Here is a 19,619-nt window from a genome sequence, read left to right on the forward strand (position 1 = left end):
CAAATTATTACCCAAATTGTTCCACGTTAGACAGTTGTATCTACAAAGGCTCCTTAAAGCAACTTTGCAAGGATGGCTCTTCTGTATACTGTTGTTCACAGGGCGCAGTGGAAGATAGGGTTTTTTGCTTTGGTTTTGTTGTGTGTGTTTGTTTTTAGTGGAGATTTTCTTATTTTCTGTATGCGAAGTTCTTCACAAGGATGACTGCTGATAGAAGGTGAGCCTTTTTCCTTGTTGACTGAAGAATGGCCTCTATACAAAGTAAAAGGTAGCTGACTACTAGAGTTCTGCTGGCTTTTAAACTGATACATTAATCAACACTTTAAATCACTGTTTTTTTCTTTTAATGAAGAATGCCTGGTTTTATTTAATGTCATGTGAAAGAAATACTGCACTGCAATCCTTAGTGTATCTTACTTCTTAATTCTGTTATTAATATTTGTAAGCTTATCACAGAACAAATATTGCAAAAGTGTAGTCCTGATATGTTCTAGTTATGTCCTTTTCTGTTCTTTCTGATATATTATACTTGCATAGGCCACATAAATTTTCTTCCCCACATCCAGTCCTCAGAAATGTTTGTATCAAGCCTTTATCTTTGCATGTAAAATTTCTAGTTGATTTTGAACAGGACTGGGAAGTGAGCAGCTAACCAGGCATGACAAGTGTGGCCTTGAGACCACTACTCTAGCTGGTTTCTAATTTCCACTAAGGAAAAAAATGTCATTCTTTGGGATTGACAAAACCATTCCAGAGTTCATATAAATTTTTCTGGATACTGAATTAAAAGGTATTGTCAACATGGGTGAAGGGAACATGAATGCTGAATCTATTAATAATAGAAAATGTAAGTATTGCCAAATTTTAATGGATCTTTTGAGGAATATCTGTTCTCTAAAACATCTTTAGTGTTGACTGAAAAGGATACTGTTTCTGCATGCAAATAAAGTTCAGGTTTTGCTAGTCCCAGTAGGTCCTGACTAGTTACATGTTTTCATCCACAGCCTTCAACTTGTCTTCTGTACCCACAAGCAGTTGCGTGGCTCTCACCCTTGCTTGCTACGAGAGTGAGAAACACCTTTTCCTCAAACTGTTGCTGTCCTGACCAATGAGGGGAAGAAATAATACATTTGAAAAACTGAGCTCATCAAGGCTCAAATCCGGAATGCATCTGTGACCGAACTGTTAATTAAAAATATCTTTACCAGTTCACTATCTGGATTACAACCTCATCCTTCCTAACAGTTCTAGGATTGTATTTGAAAGTGATGGATAGGGCATCACTGGGAAGAATGGTGCTGCCATCACCCTTATAATGTGCCCTGGTCTTCTGACTGCCGGAGTCCTCTGTCCTTGCATTTGCCAACATCTTGTATACTTGCATAATGTCAGTGGGGGATGAAAGTTTCTCAGAAGGTCAGGAAATACCTTCCACTTAACAAGAAAATTCAATGACAGCGGTGCTGAAGTGAGTCTGCAGTCATGGGCTAGAACTGTAGTGATGTGAAGGCTGAGGACTGTGATCATTTAGTGCCATGGATCTTGTTCAGAGCATGGGATTGGGGTGTAATGTAGCATAAGATAGTAGCAAAGACATGAGGGTCTTAAAACTGATTACCAAAATAATCATGGTTGGTTAAAGAGAAAAATCAAAATTTGTATATAAACTCTGTTGCTTATTTGACAACACGTTCAGTCTAAGAGATCTTTAAGTTTCTTTTCTCCTGTGGCAATAAAAATGCCTCTGTGACTGATGAAGAGAGAATATGCTGCCCTAAGAAATGCCTGGCAGAAAATTTCCATCTATTAACTGACATCAAAGCTGCGCTCACCTTGCTTAAAAATGGGAATTTTTAACTTTTTTCAATCCAGCCCCTTATCTAAACCATTAACTTGCATAGAAAAGTCTTAAAAATTGATGTTTTGGGGCTAAATAAAGCATTTTTGTTGGAGGTTATTGAGACATGAAATGATTACTTACCATCCCTAGAAATGACATTATATTTAAATGCAGTGGTACATGGGCATTTACTGCTACCTTCATCTCCGTTAATACTTGCTCACAGCCTGCAAATTGAACATACTCTCAGCCTTATGCGATGCACTGAAATTCTCAGAGTTCTAATTGCTTTTCAGTATGCCATCCGGCATGTTACATGATTTGAAGAGGTTCTCTTCCAAACAGAAAATATTTAGTGAACCCCATGCTGTTTATTTTTTTTTCTTTAATTAGTTTTATCCATGAGTTCACCAAAGATGCAAAGGAAAAATAAAAACTGAATTCATTTGACTGTGATTGATTTGAAAATTCAAGGAACAGCCTCTTGGTTACTGATGGCTTTTAAATTCCTGTGCGTTGTGACCCGGGTATGCCTGTGAAATTCATCAGCATTCCACACCTTCCTAGCTGCTTCTATTGTTTGCTTAGAGATAGCAGCTGTAAATTTAGATGTGCACAAAATAACCTTACCAGACAAAGATAGGGCATTATCTGAAAGTCTTTGCAATGACTACCTGTATAAATGAACCCTTTTCCATAGAGGTTCATAGGAAAACCAAAGCAGAAGAATTTTGTTTGGGAAAGCTGAGGCCTGATCAAGTTTCCCATTTGAGGGAGGTTGCCCAACTTCATTGCCCATCTGAAGCAGTGGTTGGGTTAAAAAGAGAGAGAATGGGAGTGGGGCATCACACTGATGCAGATTCTGATGGGTCCTGTTTCAAGGTGGGGGGAAACTGTAGCACTGCAGAGAAACTATGTGAACCCATGGCAGGGGGGTTGAAACTAGGTGATCTAGGTAGAACTAGATGATCTTTAAGGTCTCTTCCAACCCTAACCATTCTATGAACTGTAGTACTGTGCTGAGGAAGCAGGAGACAAGAACTTATAAAAGGCTAATTCTCCTTTAACTTCCCTTTCTACATTCATCTTGAAATCACAGAAATCAGGGTCAAGTATAAATCCTCAAAAGGAAACCCACCATGGGAATTGGATTCTTATTTTTGTTCTCTAAGGTACCCTAACTAACAATATGCAGCTCCACAAAGGCAGGGTAAGGAGTCTGCGCTTATGTTGCTGGTTGCAGGTGCGATGGTGATAAACAGTTGGTGTTGAGATGCTCCACTGAAGTTCACAGCAGTGCTGCTACAAGCATGCTGAATTTGAAGGTCACTCAGGGTGTGGGGAGTATCATAGATGTCTATCTGTATGAAAGACTCGTCCAGTTTGGAGATAGTCTGAACTATATTCCTGTCTCTGGCTGATTGTTAGGTGGTAGAATGCAGCATGGCTTTACTTAGATTGCTGAAGCTATTTTTTTCCATACATCTTATTCTCATTGAGACAGGTATTTACATTCACATTTTAAAAACATGTATTTAGACAACATTGAAAAACTGCTTCACCAATGAATTCCTGAACAATGTTAACACCAAGTAACATCAGCAGAAAATCTGCCTTACCCCATCTGCATTTTATGTTAGCGAATGCCTATACTGAACCCATTGCAACTGTCTCTGATCATTCTTGTGTTTTTCTTCTAATAGTGAGCCTGGCAGCGTTGCTGATGGGTGCAGATATTGTAACTTCTTTTCTTCTGCAAAATTCAGTGTTGTTTTAGTTGTACATATTATGATATTTTAAGGCAAATACTCTTCTGGTTTGTTTGTTTTTTGGTTTTTTGTTTTTTCGGTTTTTTTTTTTTTTTTTTGAATCCATGGCTTAATTGATGGAGTCCTGAACTCCTCCTTCAGTGATGACCACTGGTGAACAGAGCATGCTTGTAGCAGTCTAATGCTTTTGAAGGACATCAAGTTTACATTTCTGTGAGTGCTGCTAAAACTTCTGAAACTTTAAGAGACAGTCCTGATCTCTGGCATATGTTAGCTACTTTGTTTGAAATGCACAAGTAACAAATCTTAGGTAGACCAAGATAAAAAGAATGCTTGTGATGCTGCGTAGGCACAGCAAAGGACCCCTATGTTCTTGGATTGTATTTTCCATAATTTAGCAAAAACTGCCCCGTGCTGACACAATCACTTACCTGTGTTTTCCCTGTACAGAAGGGCAGTCTCTGGATACATTGTCTTGCCATGGATTGGAGGGATTTATACTGTCTGTCCATTAAAGTATGTTAAATGTCAAAAGGGCAAACTTCAGATATAAAACCTGTTCTGTCTGCTGGGTCAGCTTTGTAGCTTTCTGCTCTTGGGTCAAAGATCAGAGCACTCTTAAATTTGCAGGATCTCACAAATGTGGAAGTAAAAGGCAAATAGGCACAAGAAGCATATTCTGAGTAGAAAGTGGTAGGAACCCCTGACAACTGCTGTTACCCCTGCTGGAAGTAAATCACAGCTTTGGACAACAATATGCTTTTGCAGATTTCTTCCCTGGAATATAAATGTTGACAAGCCAAGTCATCACATCCTTTTGATGTAGTCTTTTTTTCTTTTCCATATAGAAATGACAATGATTTCAGTAATTGTTGAAATCTCAGACTATCCTCTTATTCAGAGGATTTCTGTGATGCATTTGCTGTTCATTGGCAATACCTCATTCCTGTCCTAAAGAAATATGTGATCTAATCAGAAGCATGTAGTATAAGCTAGAGTGATGGGTACCTTCATTTTATAGATGCAGACACTATGACTCACCTAAATGGCATGGGCTGTGACTGAGCCAGAATCTGGGAACATTTGTTCCTTAAACATAAGACCATTTTTCTTTAACTAATTTTTGCTAGTAACTGGTTTTGTCTGATGCTCTTTGATCCTCTTGAAACAAGTATTGCTTGTGTATATTAGTTTACTGAAGCTGCGTTGATGATTATTTGAAATTAACATTTGGGCTCCATAAGCCCAAGTGTCACATGATCACTGTGTTCCTCATTCGACTCCTATTTTGTTATTGTGAATGGGAGTTATATGGCTGATGTGCTTGTTTCAATAAAAAAATAAGACACACTATTAAATCAGAGTTTTTTGAGAGCCTCTTGTGTTGTTCAGGATCAAACTTAACTACTTTCTGTGAGACAAGATTACATGTGAGACAAGGTTACATGTGCAGATTGTACCATAAAAGACTGCTCTATAAATGCACTGATTAATACTTTTATGTTGAGGTTTACAGGCAAATGAAAGAACACATAGGTAATTTGCAGTTGTTTAGGAAGAGTTTATTATTAGCTTAACTATTGATGTGAAAGGAAAAGGAACCTGTGTTGTTAAGTACTTCCTCTAGTGTCTTATATCTTGAAAACTATGCCATGCCTTTCAGCTAACAGATGGAGTTCACAGCTGTGAATGTGCATGTAGCCAGTCTCTAGGAGAAAAAAAATAAAAAAGAATTTCTCTTTACAGATTTCTTTTTCTTCCCCCACACCCCCCCAGCTTTCCAAGAGTCCTGTACAAAGATATGCACGGTAGTACAACCCATTAATACGTGCTAGTCCTGCTGAGATGCTTTGTGTAGGGACCCTTGATATGAAGTAATCCCTCAGTCTCTTTCAGATCTGTAGCTGTACTCTGCTTACTACATTTCCTGTGTCTTTGTGTGTATCTTTTTTTCTCCTCCCTCACAGAAGGTCCTCCTCCTGTACACGTGCACTTCATTTGGACTGTAAAGGTGGAAGGTTAATTTCCACTGTAAGTCCAAATATTTATTTCTTGTCTTTACTAAGGAGAACTGTAGCTACAGAAGACAGGAGAAAACAGATGAAGTGGAAGGCATTAGTTGTCACTCCTAGAGCCTTGTTAGAGGCATGGTACAACATGCATGGTTTATGTCTTTAAAACAAAGTATGCCATTAAGTGGGTAATGCTAAGAGGAATTTTATCTGTCCTATAAATACCAGTGAATCTTTTCAACTTCATATCCCAGTAGGAGCCAATTTACAGTTGCAATCAAATGATGCACACAATTTAACTTCAGCACCATGTGAACTCTGCTGGTATTTTAATAACAAATAAAATTATGTCTTGGCAACAAAAATCCCACTTAAATAAAATACCTGTGAGTTCCAAGCAAGGTCTCCAAGAGGAAGCTACAAGGCCTCTGATTTATCCTGAAATCTCCTTGATGTTTACTATAAAACATACACATCTACATTTTCAGGTTAGATATAAGGAAGAAGTTCTTTACTGTGAGGGTGGTGAGGCACTGGAACAGGTTGCCCAAAGATGTGGTAAATGCTCCATCTCTGGCAGTGTTTAAGGCCAGGTTGGACAGAGCCTTGGGCAACATGGTCTAGTGTGAGATGTCTGTGTCCATGTCAGGGGGGTTGGAACTAGATACTCCTAATGTCCTTTCCAGCCCTAACCATTCTATGATTCTATGGTTTAAATAGCAAGCTGCAGACAAGAGGTATCTGTGGTTCTGTGAGGCCCTTGTTAACCTATCTCTGAAGCTCAGGGTTTGCACAGTATGCCTACCCTCATTGGACAACTTGGGACTGGTTCAGACCTATAAGCGAGCTCTATCTAGTCCAGGAGCTCTTTGGTGACACGCCAGGCCCTTGAAGAGGAGCACCTACAGAAGGCAGTTATCTTCCCTTAAAATAGCTTTTATTACTAATGATGTAGGAGGCATGTTGCTTCTCTTCTGAATTTGCCTTTTGGACTCCATCGTGCAACCTACCCACACCAGTTTCTGAGTTGTAATTTTCTTTTTTATCTTCTCCAATTTGCATATTTTGCAAAAAGAAGGCAATTTTACTCTGTTTGCATGCTGTGCCCTGTTCCTACACCTCCTCCAGTTGCATTATTGAGTGATTCTAGTCCTGCATTCCTACTCTGGGTACTGCTGTCTTGTGTATTTAGAACTATTTAATAGAGTAGCTGCAGCAGAGACCACAGTCTTAACTGTGGCTTGCCAAATACTTTCCATTTACAGTGATATGAGATCAGTGGTGTAAGTATGGTGCTACTTATCATACTGAAAAGAGATCTTGACTAGCAAGGTACTACCATATAGAAGTACTGCAAATTTCACAGTCAAAGATTTTCTGCACATTTGTCTCTGAGGGTACAGCACTACTAAAAGCAGTTAAAATCTGATGTATGGGAAATCTATGCAGCCTAGGGATTGGCAGTCTTTTAACTGATCATGTCCTCTTCATCAAAGCTTTCATTAAGGAAATATTACTGACCTTTCTGGATGGCTTTCACAAGTGGAAATCAATGTGTTTTGTCCCATTGACTCTTTAAGTGGACAAGGGAAATAGCAGGATAGGTGTGTTAACGCATCTCAGTCGTGGCTGGTATCAACCCTGCCCCTGTTCCAGGGATTGATCCTTTTCAAAGGACAGGGTGAAAGAAACATCAATGCGATCACAATAGATTTTGGGGATTTATGGCTTTCTGAATATTTCAGTGTCCACTAATCAGGAATTGTCTAAATTTATATCGGTTGCTGCCACTGAATGTTACCTTAAGCTTAAAGAAAGTTATAAACTGGATCGTACCATGCCTGCAAACACTGATGTAAAACATGTACCAGAAGAATTAGTAAAGTTGGGCTGAATCTCTGATTTCTATGCAAACTCAATTTTGATAATGTTAGCTGTGTTTCAGAAGCCTACTATCCTGTCCCACTGCTCTCGTGAGACCCCACTTAGAGTACTGTGTGCTGTTCTGGTGTCCTCAGCATAAGAAGGACATGGAACTGTTGGTGCAAGTCCAGAGGAGGGCCACAAGGATGATAAGGGGGGCCTGGAGCATCTCCCGTATGAAGACAAGCTAAAAAGTTGGGGCTGTTCAGCCTGGAGAAGAGAAGGCTGCGTGGAGACCTCATAGCAGCCTTCCAATATCTGAAGGGGGCCTATAAGGATGCTGGAGAGGGACTCTTCATTAGGGACTTTAGTGATAGGACAAGGGATAATGGGTTCAAACTTAAACAGGGGAAGTTCAGGATAGATCTAAGGAAGAAGTTCTTTACTGTGGGGGTGGTGAGGCACTGGAACAGGTTGCCCACACCAAGGAAGTTGTGAATGCTCCATCCCTGTCAGTGTTCAAGGCCAAGTTGGACATGAGCCTTGGGCGACATGGTCTAGTGTGAGGTGTCCCTGCCTGTGCAGGGGGGTTGGAACTAGGTGATCTTAAGGTCCTTTCCAACCCAAACCATTCTATGATACTCTGAAATCCTGTCTCTCTAGGACTTGGATACATTTTTCTGAGGTTTTTTTTTATGCTTGTCACAGGTGTTGAAGGCCTTCACGAAACATAGAGCTTAATCGGATATTTTGGCAAAAGGCCTTTTCTGAAGTTAGCTAGTTTATGGAATATTAGCTAAAGCTGGTATTATCTGGCATGTTTCAGAGGACCCCAAGAGTTTTAGTGTCTAAATCTCAGTTCGATGCTCTTGAAGTAATACTTACATTTCTTTTAAATTTTATATTTGTTTTAAATTTAAATACACAGGGAAAGGGGGAGACAAGATTTCCTTGTATTTACTTAGAGGGCAATTAAAGCTACAAGGAAGGAATCATAACCGGTAAACCAAACAACTTCATAATAAGTTAGTGAGTTTCTCTTTTTTTTTTTTTTTTTAACTTATCTAAAAATAAAAAATGAATAAAACCCAGAAAATTCAAGTTGCCTATGGGTAAATATTTTTCTTCATTTCAGAAGCAACATTCCTGATGAAAGTTCTAATAATAAACATAACACTGTAAATGCTATCCTTAATTGCCTATTTCTCAGAAGTTAGCATAGTCAAGGTCAGCACCCATTCCTCAAATGAAAGTGAACATCTGTATTGTTATGTGATTTGCATGAAGAAGGTGGCTTATATGTACAATTAGACACTTTAAAAAATCTTTTTTGGTAATTATCTGGTTGGCAAGTAAACATAGGAAAAAACAACTGGCTGGCAAATGCTTTTCTTTCTGAGTATGCAGATGTTTTAAATGATTCTGTAGTGTTTTTCTGAATTTTTCTTTGTTAGAAACAATGTTTTTAATAGTCACTTAATGCAGTTGACATAAAGAAGGGAATTTTTTGTTCTGACAGGCAAACTGCCAAGGTGAAAAGAGTAGGGTCAGAAACTAGAAATCTGGGAGCACCTGCAATAAAGGTCTGTTTCTGTTACACCAAGTGAGGGAGATAAAGTCTCTTGAAATGAGTGAGCTGGGATTATATGGTGAGAATCAGGATATATTGGTTTTGCTTTTCGTTTTACCATGGGTCTTCTGACCTTGCATAAGCACAAAATGTTTTTTCTCTTTCTTGTCTGCAACCATCACGAAAGAAAATACGATAATAACAACCTTTCTTAGAGAGTTTTGTAATCTCGAGAGATGCATGTTGGCTGGTTTGTTTTTCAGTTCTGTCTTCTCAGGGAAGCAGGGCCTATAGGATGGTTCTCACTGTATGTGCCACCCTACCTTTTTGAACCCTGTGGTCTATTTCAGCTAAATTTTATAAAGATAGAACAATCTGAAATCTGCACAGTTTGTATGTGTAGTGTGTCTGACAAGGGACGCACCACAGCTATTCTGCATATGATCTGAATTGTTGTGCATGCACAAGTTGACCGATGCATCCTAAGCACTTTACTATACTACATATTTCTATATGTAGAAATTTCATTTGGCATGTAAAAGCTGTGTCATGTCCTGCACTGTAGGTCTGTGCATGTAGAGCTGTCGGGTGCAACCTGCAATGTTGCAAGGTTAGTTTTGAATGAGGGAAGGGCAGAAGAGTGACCTTGCATCTCTTCAAAGTAACCATTCAAAAATCAACTTCACTTGGAGGAAACTCCTAGTTGTACTCTGAAGTCAATCAGTCGTTAATCTGGTTTCTGCTGGAAGTTGGACTGTGTTGGTCCTGGTGCTTACAGAACTATATACAGATTATTAATGCTGTCTAAATCCTGAAGCCTTATAATTACATGTTTTTATAGTTAGATATGAAATCAGGGAAGGATTCCTGGCGTGTTTTTTTGTAGAGGAAAACCAAATGAGGATAGCAGAATCTGGCATAAAAATGACTTTGTAATGCTGCAGCTGCAGAGATCCAGATGAGTGTGTCTGGGGGCAGAAGCAAAGAGTGTAGAAACGTAGACAAAGCATCTGGTATTTAGAAAAGCTAATTGTCACTTCCCAGGCTGGAGCCTCCAGAGATGAAAGGGAAGAACCTTAAATGCATTGCTCTGAAATGGTTTACATGTGCTGCTATGCTGAGACACTTGGTGCCTCATAGGTATCCAGTTATAACCTTGAGGAACAGTGAGAACCCAGAGACTGTCACTGTGATTCTTCTTGTGGACAATTTGTGGACCACAGTCTGATGTGCCAAGCTCTCTCATGGTCTGGGAGCAACCACAGGGAACTAAAGAGGGCCAGCAGTCTAGACACTATTTAAATTGAAAACTCTGCATTCAGTTATTTCTAACTTTAGGCTGTAAGTGTTGCTAGTGAGTCGTGTAGATCTGTTGCTAAGACCTTGAACCTCTTTCACTGGGTTTTACAGAATACAAAAGTTTGGATGAGTTTGGGTGTGAGTTTGGTGTGAGTTTGGGTGAGCCCTGATGTACCTACCATTTGAGATCTGTGTTTAGATCACTGCTGAGGTCACACGTGACAATGAATTTAGGAGCCTTATTTTAATTTACAGATTTATATTTTTTTAAAATTCAAACAGAGTAATTATGGCCTGACCTCATGCTGTACTAGGGAGCACAGCACTATACAGACCTTCCTGCATTGCAGTCAGGAGTTCTCTTTGAGACTCAAAGACCGTAAGTGATTGAGAATCTGCTCAGGAATGTGGTAGCTTGTGGGCTAATTATCCTCATGATCAAAATATCAGTGGCATACTTGTCCTTAATTCGTTGAACTCTGAGATCTTGTTAGGCCTTTTTGCTGATGTTAACCGAAGAGATGGGAATTATTTTGTACTGAGGTTTGCTTTTTGAGGTCCATCAGTCAATGCACTGATATAAATTATATCAAATATGCTGATTTTTTCATAAAAACCTGTATTTTGGTTACAAAAGTACCTGGGCTGTTCTAGAGAGTCATTGTAGTAAGACATGGGAAATATTTTAATGTAATCTGGTTCAATATAGGAGAGGTATCACATAGTTTTGGAACAGTCTAAATTTGCTGTCATAACCATCAAGCAATTTTTGCTTTTATTCATTGTCTTTTGTAGCCCTGAAATATCATTAATTCAGTACATCCTACCCCCTGCCCCTGCCTTGCAAATTGTGTATTTACTCTCTGAGTGTCAGGACACTGTGGTGCCTGAGATCCTGCTAACCTGCAGGACTTTTCCAGTAATTAGATCATGTTTGCTCAATGGGAGATTCAATTAAAAATAAGAGGGTTTTATTATTATTATTATTATTATTATTATTATTATTATTATTATTATTATTATTCCCTTCTGAAATTCCTCACTATGTTCTTGAGTGTGTATATGACAGCGTCGTAATGAACAAACTTACATTACCAGATTCTATCCTTATTCAAACATTATGGTCTCAAAAATTCAACTTGAGTGTTAGGCTACCCCATCTGTCCTCAAATGAGAATGTGAAAGTAAGAGAGGAAAGACATAGTACACTACTCATTTGAGCTAACAGAAGTAATTTGGCTATGTATGTCTGTGTGAGCCTGGGGAAGAAATTAAGGAACTGGTCAGATTTTATAATGGCAATGCAGCATAGGGCTCTTGTGAAGCATGGTACATGCTTTTTACACATTGCGAAAGGCCGGGTGGCATATCCCTGTGTGTCTGCTCTGTGGAGAGACTTTACTAAACGCATTGCCTGGGGCATTCTCTAAAGTCTGCCAGGTTGTTCCTACATTCTTCCAGTGGCTTTTGCAACAAAAGTCATTACCCTCTAACTGGAGGGGAAATAATAAAATTTCATTCACTGAAAGGAAAACACTTTCCAGTTTTTCAAGTATTCCATGACTTGTCAACAGCTCCCACCCTGTTGCCATCCCACCAGACTGTCATTCTGGAGGGTAAATTTCAGTCTTGCATGTAAATTCAAGCACAAGTGTGCTCTTTCATCAGTCTCCGTCTGCTAAGTAGAAATAAACACCACCTTGAAATAACACAAGCTGGCATATTTGTTGCTCATGTGATGACCTCTGTATGTTTTGTTTCTTGCCTTTTTTTTTTTAGATAATTGTGATGATGCATTGGTATCTTCGTTACCTTCAACAGCCCTTACGAGTTCTTCCGACCTCTTCAGTACTCACAGTCCCAGCTTTGCGAAGCTCAACAGGCGAGATGGTAAGGTTGCAGTATGAAGTGTCTAAACTGTTCTTTTTAATCACTTTTGCAAAGAATAACCTTTTATGCTGTTTGTCTGCAGTGCGTTCAGAATGAAGTTGAATAGAGACATTAATTTATGCTTTTGAGAGAGCTCTGTTAAGGAGCAATTCCTTCCTTTGTTAAACTTCCGTTAAATTTGAAGCTCTCCACTTATTTTGTAGAAACATCCTAAAGGAAGTTCAGATAGTCTTTTTGCTTTTGAAGAGTTCCCATAATCTTTAGAGCTTGAAGGTCATTAGGTTTGAGGCTCTATTCTAAAATGTAGATATTTGTAAAAGCTAGTAGCAACCAGATATGGAAGTTCCAATGGAATTCAGTGATTACACAATTCTGCAGATCTAGTGAAAATGAATGAAGAAAACCTTGCAGACATTTGCAGTGAAGAATGTTCAAGGCCCAGATAATGAGTTCACATGCAAGGTGAAACTTAGTAGGATCAAACTTGGTACCAGAAAAGAGAAGTTGGCAGTACCTAGGACATCATTTGACACTGTGCTGCAAATTTGTGTTGATGGCTCCCATCTTATTCCCGAGTTAGAGCCTCTAAAAGAGGAAAGCCCTGTATTACTACTTTACATGTGATTTTAATTATAAGAAACATTAGAAAGTATACTACTAGAAAAGATATTTTAATTAAAAAAAAAAAAAAAAGAATTTTCCTACTTAAACAACCCCGAAATGTCTGTTTTAATCAAAGACTGATTGATAAATCAGCAAAGCCAGCAAAGGGCTCTCTCAGATACTTGGCACTAATGATAAGGAGTTGCTATGTCATTAGAGAAGTGTTAGATGGGAGTTACTATATCATATTTAAACTCCTGAACCAGAGTTCTTCAGCAAGGAAAAAGTCATATAGTAGTTGCTCAACATTATGTAAGTTGTAAACATTGAGCCCTGCCTTTGTCTCCAACTGCTAGATGGGACAGTGAATAGACCTGCTTATGTGATTTTGCAAATGTCTCTAATGACTCATTTTATCTGCAGAAAAGAGGAAGAGATTCAAAGTCAATATTATTGCAAGTCAAGGTCTAGCTTGACAATAGCTATCTTACTGCCCTGACTTTTGTAGAAATGCATGAATGTACTGCCAACAGAATTCACATGGGTACCTCATCCTGGGTTGGAGGAGCAAACAGTGGTAGATGGTGACTGAAGGAATTGGCATTGGAATGCAAACAATAGATATCTTTACAATAAATAATACTCACAAGGTCAGTGCCGTGGCTTTCTAATAATGTTGGAGTGCTTTGATGAGTTGGCTTAGCTTTGTTTGTAATTGATAAGACAGTGCTGCAAGTAACAGTGCCTCCAGGTAGAAAGCCAGGTAAATATATTTGTTAGTATAAATAGGAATGCAGCAGGTGAAGATGAATTTATAAAATACAATCCAGACCTACATCAATAGAAAGTTGTAATTCATCAGGTTGATTCACTAGTAGGTAACAGTAACAAGGCTGTTTAAAAAAAGGCCTGCAACAGCGAAATGGACCATAAAACAACACCAAAGCAAAAAAACCCCAAACAAACAAAGAAAATCCCCGACCTCCCCAAAACCCACCAAACCCTCTCCCCCCCCCCCAAAAAAAAACCCCACAAAACAAACAACAAAAAAAATACGAAACACAAAAACACACAGAAAACCCTGGGAGGAAAAAAAAAAGCCAAAAAGAACCCCCCAAAACCCTACACACATTATCCATGAGTAAAGTTTTGGGTGAACTGCTGAAAGCAGTCAATTAAAATGCTGATAAATCTGTAGTGGTAATAGTAAAAAAGTATAATTCTGATAAATATGATCCTGAGCTGTGAAATATATTACTTACACATGAGAGGGATTAATCGGCTTTTTTGTTTACGGTAAATGATAATGAAAAATAATAAGAAAATTGCTACAATATAACTCTATCAACTAAGCTTTTTCATTTCTCTGTTAACTCTCAGTCTGAGCAGTCAGTACAGGCAATTATGTATGGGAATATAAAAAGTATATAATGTCAAAAAGAAATTGTTTCTTGGCCAGAAAGTGTTTGATCTGGGCATTAAAGTAAGATTGTGCAGCAGGAAAGCACTTAGTTGCAGCAGGAAGTCTTGAGAGTCTGTAGCACAATATAAAGCCAGTTGAGCTGTTTGTAAGGCACTGCGGGGTGGAAACAAGCATTCCCTTTGCTTCGTATTAATAAACCAAAAATAAGTATGGGCATCCTGAGCAGCCCTGTGGAACATCAAGGACCACTGACTGCATAACACTTGGCTTCAATGCAATTTTTGGAACAATTATAGCAAAACGTCTGAAAAAGAAAAAAAAGGTATTTGATCATATTTCTTGAAGTTATATGGGTCTCCAAGTGAGAAACCATCTGATCTTTGTTCTCCTCATATTTCTAGCATTATGGTTTGTTGCCATGGAGAGCGAGCAATATATTAGATACCTGTGGTACTTTCTCCACTAGGGCTTTTTCTCCATACCATGTTGAACCTCTCCCTTGAAATGATCCACAGAAAATGTGAAACATGTGAACCATGAGCAGTGACAGAGCATGACAATGTGCAGAATCCTATCAATGCCAGTGGGAATCTGGTGGGAAGAAAGGGAAATTGTATGCCCCTCAGACATGATGTTGTAAAGTCCCAAATGTGTATTGACTTTATTGAGCATCTAGTCTCTCTTTTGTCCTTGTGAGAGAGGCAATGTGGCATCTTCATGCATTAGTACTTTCCAGATTACCTAAAATCAAATGTACAGATCTGTTGGGTATAATCAGAGGCACGTTTTGTCTGTTTTATGCTTATGCCACACTATTAATAAAAGGTGTGTGGTCCTGTTTAATTTCCTTATGCTCAACTGCAGGAAAAGAGTGTCAAGGTTATGCTTGTGTATGTTCAAAGGTGTTTGGTGTCCTGTAAGTATTGTGTTCAGTAGCCTTTGCGTCCTGTGTTCTTGTCTCTTGTCTTGGGCCTGCCCTGACAGATGTTCCCCAGCATTAGCATAGCTGGTGGGTAGAGGAATAAATGGCTGTAAAAAGGGCTGCTATACTCCAGATGTGCTTTTTTGTTACTTAATAAAAGAAGTATGGAGTGTTGACGTGCTATAAGGAATCATGTGCATAAAAGAAATATGCAGACACAGATTGTGCTGAAAAAAGATGGACTTGTGCCACCTGTTCTGTATAACAGAGCAAATATGGAGGAAAAAGAACATTTCTTGATTTTTGGCACTCCCAGCAGTATTTGGTGAGGATTTGAGATACCCACAAAAGTAGGCAGAAGTTATGTGTTTGCTTTACTAGCAGAAGTGAGAGAGGCCCAATGGGAAAAACTTTAGTTCTGTCCTCAGTCACAAAGGCAATGCAGCTTTGCTGTTGCTGGGAATTTAACAGCCATTCTTACAAGTCAGTAAAATTACTGTCCATCTGTGGAAATGATAATGGTGGAAGGTTCGGGAGGGGGAAATGCAGTGGGTTTTTTCCCCCCATGGGAAGAGGTATATGAAGCATCTGCAGTTCTGAAAAGACATGGTCTGTCAGTGATAATGTCTCTCTTGCAAGACCAGCATCTAGAGAAGTGATACTATGAGCAGGTGTCACTGCTGTATCATGCAGTGCTCATATCTAAAGAGAGACACTCCCAACAGACAGATGTGCTCATGTGAAGAGATATGCAGTTTGGAAATGCCATGTAATCTGTGATTTGTGAGCATAAGCTCACTAGAGATCTCTCAAATTTCCATTCAGTGTGTATTGTTTGTTTGACTTACTTCAGCAATGTAAACCTGTTGTGCCATGCTCAAACTGGAAATTAACAGTGCATTGTAAAGCCAAATACTTTCGTGGAAAGCTTGTCACCTTTCTGCCACTTCTGGCAGCAAAAAGGAAAAAGCATAAATTACATAGAATAGATGCTAGTTATGATGTTTAATGAATTACTAGAAAGTACCTGTGGTAATAAGCCTGGCTTAAGAACTTGGGTATAAACTAGCATAGAGAAAGCAAAAGATTTTTTTATATTTTTTTTTTTAATAGGAAATTCATCAAACAAATCACCTGTGATAAGCGATTTTCCTCCATCTCACATCTCATTGTTGCTGTTTATATTGCATAAAGACAATCCAGGAAAGATGAAAATGCCTGCATTTCTTTGAATATTTACTGAAAACATCTAGAATAAGCTGTTTGGAGCATTTAAGGGAACAACTTTGTGCCACAGACCTGCCAGAAGTTCTGAACTTCATTTCTATGTCCCAACAGTTCTTGGCATAAAACTGTAAACAAAGCAACAACTATTGTGTTCAGAGTCTATTTCAAATCATAGAATGGTTTGGGTTGGAAGGAACCTTCAAGGCATCCTAGGTCCAAACCCCCTCCTGGCATGGGGAGGGACACTTTCCACTAGATCAGGTATTGGATGTTATAATCCAAAGGAAATTTTCTTTTGGTCTTGTGAACATTAGTCACAATTCCATGTAGGAGAAATATGCAGCTTGTTGTCTTTGAATGGTTACATAGTTTGTATCTTAAAAGCATGACAGAAATATTCTTTATATGGCACATAAAATTGGGGACGTTGGAAATGTGCGTGTGTGTAAGAATAAACATTAGGATTTTTAACAGGAAGTTATAGTGAACTATATAAAACTACAGTTTTATATAAACTATATATAGGTATGAACTTAAAAGAGAGCTATGCAGAAGTGAGAGAAGAATTGAGTGAAGAAATTCCTAATGTTCTCATTAGGTCTTTCATGCCATGGTCATATCTTAATGAACTGTAAGAAATGAAAACTCTAACACCTATTCTTAGACAAAGGAATTTAAATTATGAATTGGAAAAAAAAATGTGGTCCACAAAAATCAAGAAATTTTTTAAAGGGCAAAGTTACAGAAATTGAGTTCTTTGATATAAACCACATTTATTGATCTTTCCGGTCAGTTTACCTTGATAAACTCTTCATGGAGCAGCTTTGAGATGGATCAGTTAATAAGATTAGAATATTAAAGTAAATCCAGAGATTTGTAATCAAAGTTTAGTAATTCTTTTTGTTTGGAGACGCATATTTGGAATCATAGTTACATGAGGAATTGTTAATGCTTTACGTGAAGTGCAAGGTCCTACACCTGGGTCGGGGCAATGCCAGGCACAGCTACAGGTTGTGCGGAGAAGAGATTCAGAGAAGCCCTGTGGAGGAGGGCTTGGGGGTGTTGATCGATGAGAAACTGAACATGAGCCGGCAGTGTGCGCTTGCAGCCCGAAAAGCCAGCAGTATCCTGGGCTGCATCAAAAGGAGCGTGACCAGCAGGTCAAAGGAGGTGATCCTGCCCCTCTACTCTGCTCTTGTGAGACCCACTTGGACTACTGTGTACAGTTCTGGTGTCCTCCAACATAAGAAGGACATGGAGCTGTTGGAGCAAGTCCAGAGAAGGGCCATGAGGATGATAAGGAGGCTGGAACACCTCCCATATGAAGACAGGCTGAGAAAGTTGGGACTGTTCAGCCTGGAGAAGCTGCGTGGAAACCTCATAGCAGCCTTCCAGTATCTGAAGGGGGCCTACAAGGATGCTGGAGAGGGACTCTTCATCAGGGACTGTAGCGATTGGACAACGGGTAATGAGTTTAAACTTAAACAGGGGAAGTTCAGGTAGATCTAAGGAAGAAGCTCTTTACTGTGAGGGTGGTGAGGCCCTGGAACAGGTTGCCCACGGAAATTGTCAATGCTCCATCCCTGGCGGTGTTCAAGGCCAGGTTGGACAGAGCCTTGGGCGACATGGTCTAATGTGAGGTGTCCCTGCCCATGGCAGGGGGCTTGGAACTAGATGATGTTAATGTCCTTTCCAACCCTAACCATTCTATGAATCTAGGAACTGTATTTCCCCCTTTCCCTCCCAATGTGATTGAGTTTGTTGTTAGCAGGGAAATGCTTTTGTAAACCTCACTAATAATGGCAGCACAAACAAGATGATGGGTTGCAGAAGCAGTGACAGCCTGAAAATTTGCTGGTTTGGATAGTTTATTAATGGCTTCCACATTCTTCATAGATGTAGTGTTCACATATTTGTAAGACTGCAGTGAACTCTGGGTGTATTCGGAGAATAAATGTGTGCAAGTAGAAACAAGTTAAAAAAAATAAACATCACTGGTAATTTAAGGGTGTAAAAGAAAGCAAGAGAACATTAAATAATATATTCCAGTCTGGAAGGATTTGCCTTTTAACTATAAACTCTCATTTACTGCAGTGAGTGAAGTGGTAAAATTCAAGCAGTGGTTGCAGTTCTGTGTTTCATTGGCTTGGCATTACTATGGACCTGTTTAAGCTCTAAAAATATTCAAGGGATAGTACATATCTTTACTTATAAGGGACAAACATGAGTTACAAGCTGTCAGTTTCCATGTGACTTCTGAAGTTTCCATTCCTGAATGGAAAAGTGGGTCACGGAAGCAGATAAGTTGCAAGTTGTGGTTGTCCTTGTGGAGATCTTGTTTGTTCTTTTGTTTAAGATAATATACAAGTTCATTCAACAAGCATCTTGTGTAAGGAAGAGGTTACTTTCCAGTGTGAAAGCAGTCCTTTTAATCAAATGGTCTCTAGCTTTTCAACATACTATCTGAAGTGCATTTACAACCTGTAATGAAGCTGTTGTTTAAAAAACTTAAGAGGGCTCAAATCCTGATAACTAACGTTTTTGCATGTCTTTCAAAACATAACAATAAAGAAAATTTCAAAGCAAATAAGAAGTGTGAAATCAGTATTCCCAGATTTGCACAAGCATGCAAGGAGGGGAGAGATATGATTTTATTTTTTCTTTGTGGCTGAGCATGTGCCAGCCTCACTTGTCCAGCTGGCAAAGAATAAATTTCCTTAAAATTTCTTAAAAATTCAAAATTCATTATGTATTTCAAGTTAATTAAGAAAACCTTAAGGAAGCACACCTCATGTAGCATATTTCCTAATACAGATATACGAACAAACAGCTGTATGTTCAGAAAGTAAACTCCTCTGTGATGACCTGAAACAATAATGTGGTTCTTTCTCAACTGTAATTTCTTGTGCTGTCATTGTCATCTAAATTATCTTTATCCAATCTCCTTCAGGAGCTGGTGGCTGGTCCCCGCTGGACTCAAATGAACAGCAGTGGCTCCAGGTCGATCTGGGAGACAGACTGGAGATTGTTGCGGTTGCTACACAGGGCAGGTACGGGAGCTCAGACTGGGTAACCAGCTATACGCTGATGTTCAGTGACACCGGCCGCAACTGGAAACAGTACAGACAAGACGACACCATCTGGGTAGGTCTGAATTGTGGATGTTGTTTGTCCCCAGATCTTCCTGGTTTGGGCTCATTT

The 19,619-nt window shown here is 39.1% G+C and overlaps 1 protein-coding gene across 2 annotated transcripts in view; it reads left to right on the top strand.

The window, feature by feature from the left end:
• The window catches only part of CNTNAP5 (contactin associated protein family member 5), a 311,837-nt gene that overhangs the window by 65,015 nt on the left and 227,203 nt on the right, over positions 1–19,619 (top strand). For both annotated transcript variants that reach the window (XM_030487762.1, XM_030487761.1), the window contains exons 2-3: positions 12,133–12,243; positions 19,369–19,562. In XM_030487762.1, the coding sequence (XP_030343622.1) occupies positions 12,133–12,243; positions 19,369–19,562 (305 nt within the window). The remainder of the gene's footprint in view (positions 1–12,132; positions 12,244–19,368; positions 19,563–19,619) is intronic.

Source organism: Strigops habroptila, chromosome 5, assembly GCF_004027225.2.
Source record: "Strigops habroptila isolate Jane chromosome 5, bStrHab1.2.pri, whole genome shotgun sequence".
NCBI lineage: Eukaryota > Metazoa > Chordata > Aves > Psittaciformes > Psittacidae > Strigops > Strigops habroptila.